The sequence below is a fragment of the Podarcis vaucheri genome (genome assembly GCF_965113315.1).
Source record: "Podarcis vaucheri genome assembly, chromosome: 13".
NCBI classification, from domain to species: Eukaryota; Metazoa; Chordata; class Lepidosauria; order Squamata; family Lacertidae; genus Podarcis; species Podarcis vaucheri.
This window is the reverse complement of record NC_138751.1, coordinates 22,659,117-22,667,488: the sequence shown is the minus strand read 5'-3', so window position 1 is coordinate 22,667,488 and position 8,372 is coordinate 22,659,117. Positions and strand designations below refer to the sequence as shown.

Here is an 8,372-nt window from a genome sequence, read left to right as displayed (position 1 = left end):
TTATTAGTGGCAGTGTTGGTGGGTTTTCGGCAGGTGAAGTGATTTTGCACTCATCACCTCCCTGCCCCCCTCATTCCATGTCGGAGAGAGGGTACCGAGATTCAGCTCTCCCTATCCTGATAAAGAAGAAAGCTAAAGAACTTGTGTATGGTCAAAATAACATTGCTTGAGAAGGGCCGTTACACAGTGTTGGAGCATCTTCTTTGTATGCAAACTATCCCAGGTTCCATGAAGGACTGGGAAACACTCCTGCAAAGTCATTGCGAATCACAATACTCAGCTAGATGGACAATTGGTCTTGTGCTGTATAAGGCAACTTGCTCTAAGAGTTACCTCTTACTTTATCTTGACAATATTTTTATCAGAATGTTGGAGTCATGTAGCAATTTAAAAAAATGAAAAGAATGAAAAGAATCCCCACTGTATTTCCACCTCACCCATGGAGCCACTCAATGGTCATAGATAATCCCATATTCTTTTAGTCACAGCTATTTTGAGAAATAAAGCAGTACAATTCACTTGTATTATTGTTGTGAAGACTGATAATATAAGGTGTGGGATGAATCAAATGCCTTTCCCCTCAGATGATCATCCATCAGTGGTAGGAAGCAATTTTTGGCCATTTCTCCCACTCTTGCTAGGCCCCACACTTTACAAAGATCTACTTTGGAGGGTCCCCAAATCCTCTGGAGCAGATTTATAGAGGGGCAAGCACTCCTGAGGGGAGGGGGAATTGGCAAATATTGAATCCCTCCTTATTTTGCAGACAGGTAGCTTTGACTAGGAGAGAGATGGCATGGTACTCTAACATTCATGGTTTTGAAACCTTCAGCATGACAGATACATTCTATTACTGTTCTCTTTCTCCCCCTTCCCCAATCTCTCTTCAGCTCATATATGGCTCCATTCCATTGATGAATGATGAAACAACAGGGCATTCCTTCTACCAGATGGTCCCCCGTGAAGCCCTTCAATATACAGGGATTCTTTCTTTGCTTCTATATTTCAAATGGACATGGATAGGAGTCTTTATAATGGATGATGAAAACGGTGAAAGATTTTTGCAAACCGTATTACCACTCTTTTCCCAGAAAGGTGTCTGCTATGCATTCATAAAAAGAGTCCCCCTATTCACTGATCCCTCTCAAATTAACAAAGTAGTAGAACATGGTGAGGAAATATATAATGAAGTAATGCATAGTACAACAAATGTTGTTCTGTTTTATGGGGAATCAAAATCAACGGTGTTCTTGAGATGGATTCCATATTTTGCAGAAAATCCACCATGTCTACCAAAAGCTATGGTATGGATAACAACAGCCCAAATGGAGCTCACTTCACAAGTGTTTCAAAGGGACTGGGAAACAGAAATATTTCATGGTGTCCTATCCTTCACAATCCACTCCAATGACTTCCCAAAATTCAAATCATTTGTTGAGAGAAGAAATCCTTTCAGCACAAAAGGAGACGGTTTCATCAGGGACTTCTGGAAACAGGCCTTTGGCTGTGTATTCCCAGATGCAGATATGGCAGATGTGGAGGAGAATATATGCACTGGGGAGGAGAAATTGGAGAGCCTTCCAGCACCATTCTTTGAGATGAACATGAATGGCCACAGCTATAGCATCTACAATGCTGTCTATGCTGTAGCCCATGCTTTACATGACATGTCCTCATCTAGACTAAAACACAGAGCAATGGAAAGTAAAATGGAGCATCAGAATCAACACTTGTGGCAGGTAATATGCTCAGCAACATTAATTGACAGACTGCCACAACCGTGGTACAATAGACTCAAATCTATATAAGAAAATTGTTTCCCCACAACTCTACCACTGTTCATCTTTATTCATTTTCACCAACTAGTATGAAAATAGTAGCCCATTGGTCTTTTAAGATGGGCTCTTTGGTTCCACTGAATTTAGTATATGAACCATACTTGGTTTTATATCTATAAGGTGTGTAGGTGTAGCTTTAAGAAGCATTCTCTCTGCCCCTCATTATTCTTCCCAAGTGATCCCTTTCTCTCACACACTTTGATTAACTAAGTAACCCACATTCCAGTTCAAGGCTCTCCTCCAGATATTTATTGGACTACAATGCCCATCATCCCTAACAATTAGCCATGCTGGTTTGGACTGATGGGGGTTAGACTCCAACAAAATCTGGAGAAGGGCGCTACGTTAAATAGTTCTGCTTTAGGTTGAGTATAGACATATAGAAACATGCCACAATACATTCCAACATTCATTTATGCTTGCTACTGCTTACTGTACTGCTGCAATTGATTTATTTTGATCGAGTCTTTTTGACATTTTGAAATTTTATTTGTTCATTTAAGAGTTTTATCTATAATTTGGAAGCGTAATAATGATAATGATGATAATAAACCTACAGAGACAAAAACAGTGAAACAAGGGCTAAAAACCAATAATATCCAGAACATAGAACAGAAATCAATTCAATCACAGGTAATTCAATTTCAGTTATTACCTCTTTTTTATGGGGGGATGCAGAGAAACGCATACCCCTAAACATTTTGTGAATCTAAGTTGGGCCTCATTAAGGGGTAGTATTTCAATATGAGTAGGAAAATGAGAGCACCCCTAAACATTTTTATTAGAAAAAACCAATGTATATATCTCTGTGTGAGAGAGAATAAAACATTTTTTAAAAGAATTGCAGTCCTTAGCAACATAAAAACTCTACTTATACACAAACAAATTCAGCAAACTATACTTTGGGGGGGGGAATAAATGCAATGAATCATCTGTTGGGACAGTAGCAGTTATGCATATTAGTTTTTATTTTTATTTTTATTATACCACCATATACCTGGAGGTCTCAGGGTGGTTCACATAAAAGGATCACAGTATATAAAATAAAAATAAAAGCAATAACCAAAAAGAGCCACATTTTAAAAGGGTATGGGATGTTGATCACGTCAACCAAAGGCCTGGTTAAAAAAGAACGTAGAAAAGAACTGTAGAAGCATTTATTGGAAGATACATTTTCATGATGGGAGTCAAATAGGTGGATGACCAAATAGCTTCCTGGTGGCATCATCACTGCTGTTGGCCAGAAGGGAGATGAGCAGGGGAAAGTGGCAGGGAAGTTGAGATAGACCAGCTGCCCTGTGGGAGCACTGGTTCTGCTGGTGCACTCAAGCTACACAGATCTCTCCACTGCCTTCCTCCTCTCCATCACTCTCTTGGGAAAGAGTATGAACAAACGTGACAGGAAGTTTGCTTTGTGGTGGTATAATGTATTGCATTTTGTAAACTGATGTGAGACTTCTGTTTAGGGCAACTCTTAAGTCAAATTCATTATAACATTGACAATAATGTCACAGTTATGATTTTCATCATTAATTGTATCTGCTCCCATCTCTAAATCATAAACAGTGAGAGTATTTTTCATGTTTTCCCGCCAAATCAAAACCCATACATAACATTACTTCTTGATATGAAAAATCCAATTGCAGTCCTTTCTCAACTCTTACCTTCTTCTAACCAACCTAGCTCCATCATTTCCTCAGAAGTGTCTCCTTTAACAACAGTGCTGGAGACACAGTTTCCTTTGACCAGAATGGGGAGATAGTGGCTGGATTTGATGTGATCAACTGGATTGTTTTCCCAAACCAATCATTTCATAGGGTGAAAGTTGGAAGGGTGGATCCTAACCAAGTGTTCACCATCAATGCGGATGCCATAACATGGTACAGTGGGTTTAACCAGGTAAGTCCCTTGCCTAGTGAACATTATATCCAATTTTGAATGAGCATAAACTGTCTGGGGTGTATGTGGTGTTAGGGATGGGGTAGTACCTCTGGTGGGCAACATATGCTTTTTCTGGGGTAGTTTGTACACCTTTGGTCCCCACCCTGCTCTCAGCCCTCAGCTATAACTCCTAGAAGCTTGCAGCATAGGACATTGGCCAAACCCTGGGAAAGGTTTCAAATGGCCTGATAAGTGAGGTGAGGGTAGTCAATGGGTCTCAAACCCTTGTTTAGTAAGGGACTTCACCTGCAGGCAAATACATGCTCCGGTGGATAGAGCAGACAAGAGCAATACGGGGTTGAACAGCCAAGAAGGCAGTTTTTGCACATGGTGTAAAGGAGAGTGAGGGGCAGATAGGACCTATCAACCTGGGAAGGTAGCCCATCTGGGAGAAGGAAAACTCTGGTGCTAAACCTCTGCTACTTGCATGAGATTTTCAGAAAAAAGAAAATGCTAAGAAGTAAAGCCTACACAGATCCAGAGTGCCACACATCTGGGAAATCCAAGATATGTCCTTTGGGGGGGGGCATCTGAAACATTTTAACGGAAATGTCTGGGTTTTTTGGCGGGTGGGCATGAGCTTGGATGCAGGCACAGGTGGCTTCGATGTGGGGCCGGGCACAGGCAGCTTGGGCGCAGTCGTGGGCTGCTCTGCATGCCACAGCACCTGCCCCATGCACCCATACCAATCCACCTCCTTCTGCAGCTTGTGCTGGCAGCAGCTTTGGCTATCCTTTTTTTTTTTTTTTTTTTTTTTTTGCTCTTCAAGATATGGCAACACTACCCTAAAATGGTTGGACAGCACATTGTATGCCTCCTTCTGGCAACTCCTGCAGCCAGACTGGTGCCAAATGCATTGCTCCATTGGACCATGTCAATGAGTACAAAGGGGGTGGGTCTTGGGGCAGTCAGGAACCTCCATATACACTACCCGGGTTTACACCCCAGGGATGTCACTTTGGTTCTGCTAATGCAGCAGTTTGACTTCACATCCAGAGCCACACTCCATTGTATCCTGAGACAAAAAGATGCCAACAACTATCTGTCCTGATGTCTAAAACTGATTTATTAATAAGATAGTAATGAAAACCTATAAAAATATACTGCTGCTGTTGTTGCTTTTTATGGGTATATGGGTTTCCAAAAGTTACTATGGCTAATATGTTCTTCTCTCTATTAACCTAGAATGATTTTGAGGAAATGTAATATAGAATTTAATTATATCTCTATGTTATTTAACAGTCACGAAATTCCACCACTAGAAGCAGATGATACCTGGCACCCTCTGCCAGCATATACTAACAATGGGTTGTTGAAACATATCAATAGTTGAAAGAAAATGATATGTATGTATGTTTTCATGTATGTCTGAAAAAACATGCATTGCAATGATTGAATAACCTAAAGTGTAAAAGCCCGTATAGGAATCAAAGTAGAGAATCAATTTACAAAAAACCCATCACTTTGACAAGTGTAATTAATGTAAATATTTAGGCACAATAGGATATCATTTTGTTTGTGTTAATAAAGAAAGGTAGCAGTCTTAACCATATGCTGCTTATGGTGATATCACTTTGGAACAAAAAAGAAGTCAAAAGAAACATAAGAATTACATCTCCTATTTTGCTTTCTCATTTTTGCATTAGACCCAGCCACTTTCTTTATGTAATGAGAGGTGCCATCCTGGCTTTAGGAAGAAAGTGAAGGACGGGAAACCATTTTGCTGTTATGATTGCATCCCATGTCCTGAAGGGAAGATTTCAGACCAGGAGGGTAAGAATTAAGTATATATTGTATTACTCGACACAATTGTTCCGACTTAAAGACAGAGGAATGTGCCTATATCACAGTTACTTTTCTTTAATGTTTGAAGTGTTTGGAATGTGCAGCCATTAATGTGCAGAAGCAGCTTAGTCCTGCTGGCCACATGACCTGGAAGCTGTATGCCGGCTCTCTCGGCCAATAAAGCGAGATGAGCGCTGCAACCCCACAGTCTGTCACGACTGGACCTAATGGTCAGGGGTCCCTATTATCATTAGCTTCAGGTTACTCACATCAGTTTCTATCAAGAAATGATAATGCCTTCTGAGTAGTTATCTGAAGGGAGGTACCGGTGATATTTAGGAAAGAATGTAACTTTCAATGGGAGGGTTGAATTGTTCATGGATGGCAGCCATTAAACGCCCCAACCTAGGCATTATGTATCCAATACTTTAAACATATTCACATGCACTTTGCACCAGGTTGGGGGGTGATGTAGGATGCAGGAAGGGGGGAAGGCATCAGGTCTTGCAGAGGAAGTATGCCACCCTGTGAGAACTTGGATCCTGAGCCAGCACCTCTGCCACCATTGGGACTGATTTGGTCTGAACACTCTGACACAGGCCCACACTGGTAAAGCACTGGCAGGCTGGTGGGGGGTAGGATAGAATTGCACACTAATATTACATCTATTCAACAACACTTTGTATTGAGACTCCCAAACTTTTGTAAGATAGGTAACGTCCTAATTTCTACATAATAACACAGAGAGAGAGAGAGAGACATCTGATTTTGGATATTGCACTTATACCTGCAGCACTGGGAGGGATAAGCAGTTTCCTTTGAGACTGCTGATGATCTAGAGATTTTACGCTGGAGCAAGTAGTGCTAGCACCACTCATCAGCTGACTGCTCCAGCAAAGGAAAGAAGGGGAGCTCATTTTTAGCTTCTGATTATTACCACATTGAAGCCCTAGACTTACCTGCACCACATCCTGATATCTGGTGCAAGGCAGGTGGACATGGCATATTCAAAGGAGCCCCAAGAGTCAAATGAGGAGGCCTGGCATGTCAAGTTTGGACTGCAGGCAGCAGGTTTACCACCCCTACTCTAGTGAAAGGCAGAGCAGTTCAAGTCATAGTGGAATACCTTTGATGAGGGGGGAGTGTGACTTCACCTGGCTTCATCATTACAGCACTTAGGTGGTATGCCTACAAGTGATAGAGAGGGTAAACACATGCCGACATCATGAGATGTTTGAAGAACAGAAGAGAATTGAAAAATGATATTTTTGACCCCCGTCAGCAACTTGCAGCTCTGGGCCTCTTTGCTGTGCCATACTGGGAGCTGGCATAGCACAAATATAACAATTTCTTGCTCCTCTACTATTCTCCTAGCCTGCGTTAGATACTGTGCTATGGATGTATACCTTTTAAACAAGGCCACCAAAGCAAATTAACTGTGACTTAGTAATCCCACGGTCTGTGCCACTTAGAGGATGAGTGATACTTTTCATACTGCGCATGCTGAAGGAAGTATAGACTAAAATATGTTCTCTGTTTGCAAAAGCAACAACCCAATTATAACTCTCCCCACCCCCAAATTAAGACCATATGCCTTCTTTTTCAGACATGAATGATTGTAATAAATGCTCAGAAGAAGAATATCCAAACACAAATCGGGATATGTGCATTCCCAAGGAAATAAGCTTCTTGTCTTTTGAAGAAACTTTGGGGAACATTTTAGTCTGCTTTGTTCTTTCCTTTTCTTTGGTTACAGCTCTGGTGCTGTGGACATTTCTAAAGCACCACAGCACACCCATTGTCAAAGCCAACAATCGGGACCTCACCTACACTCTCCTCATTGCCCTTCTCTTCTGCTTCCTTTGTGCATTGCTATTCATCGGAAAGCCTGATAAGTTGACATGCCTCCTCCGACAAACAACATTTGGCATCATCTTCTCAGTAGCTGTTTCTTGCGTGTTAGCAAAAACCATCACAGTAGTTCTGGCTTTTATGGCCACCAAACCAGGATCCAAGATGAGGAAGTGGGTGGGGAAGAGAACAACCACTTCCATTGTGGCTTCCAGCTCCCTTATTCAAGCAGCTGTCTGTACTGTGTGGCTGGGATTCTCACCCCCATTCCCAGATGTTGACACACACTCGTTGACTAAAGAAGTCGTACTAGAATGCAATGAGGGATCCGTGACTATGTTTTACTGTGTCCTGGGCTACATGGGCTTCCTGGCTCTTGTCAGCTTCACTGTGGCTTTCCTTGCCCGGAAGTTACCTGACAGTTTCAACGAAGCCAAGTTCATCACTTTCAGCATGCTGGTCTTTTGCAGTGTTTGGCTGTCCTTTATTCCCTCCTACCTGAGCACCAAGGGAAAATACATGGTAGCTGTGGAGATCTTTTCTATCTTAGCCTCCAGTGCTGGTCTGCTGTGCTGCATCTTTGCCCCCAAATGCTACATTATTGTGTTACGGCCTGAGCTGAACAACAGGGAACATCTAATAAGAAATAAGGCCTGAAGAATTTGTGCACCTTCATGTTTTAGAACACTGGAGTTTTGCTTTTGTTTGCACATCAGAATATTTGTAAGAGCTTCCCTTTCAGCAGGTGCCATAAATATGTTTCCCTACAGATGTCACTGTGTTTTTAAATTTATAATCTGTTCTTCACTGTAAAAGGCTCTCTTTGTGGGTAGTATTCAAAAATAACAACATTAAATCAATTTAAAACTAGAGCAAATGATCTTTAAACTACAATATTCATTCTATATTATTGGAATAAATAGCTAGTTGCATCAGGGCTCCTCCATTATTTGTCTT

At 41.5% G+C, this 8,372-nt stretch overlaps 1 protein-coding gene across 1 annotated transcript; it reads left to right on the top strand.

The window, feature by feature from the left end:
- Positions 1-1,325: 1,325 nt before the first annotated feature.
- LOC309517447 (vomeronasal type-2 receptor 26-like) lies at positions 1,326-8,072 on the top strand (the record flags this gene model as incomplete). The annotated part of the gene is made up of 4 exons (XM_082196680.1): positions 1,326-1,739; positions 3,522-3,737; positions 5,426-5,552; positions 7,321-8,072. The coding sequence occupies 4 exons, from the start codon at positions 1,326-1,328 to the stop codon at positions 8,070-8,072; spliced, it is 1,509 nt and encodes a 502-aa protein (XP_082052806.1).
- Positions 8,073-8,372: the final 300 nt, after the last annotated feature.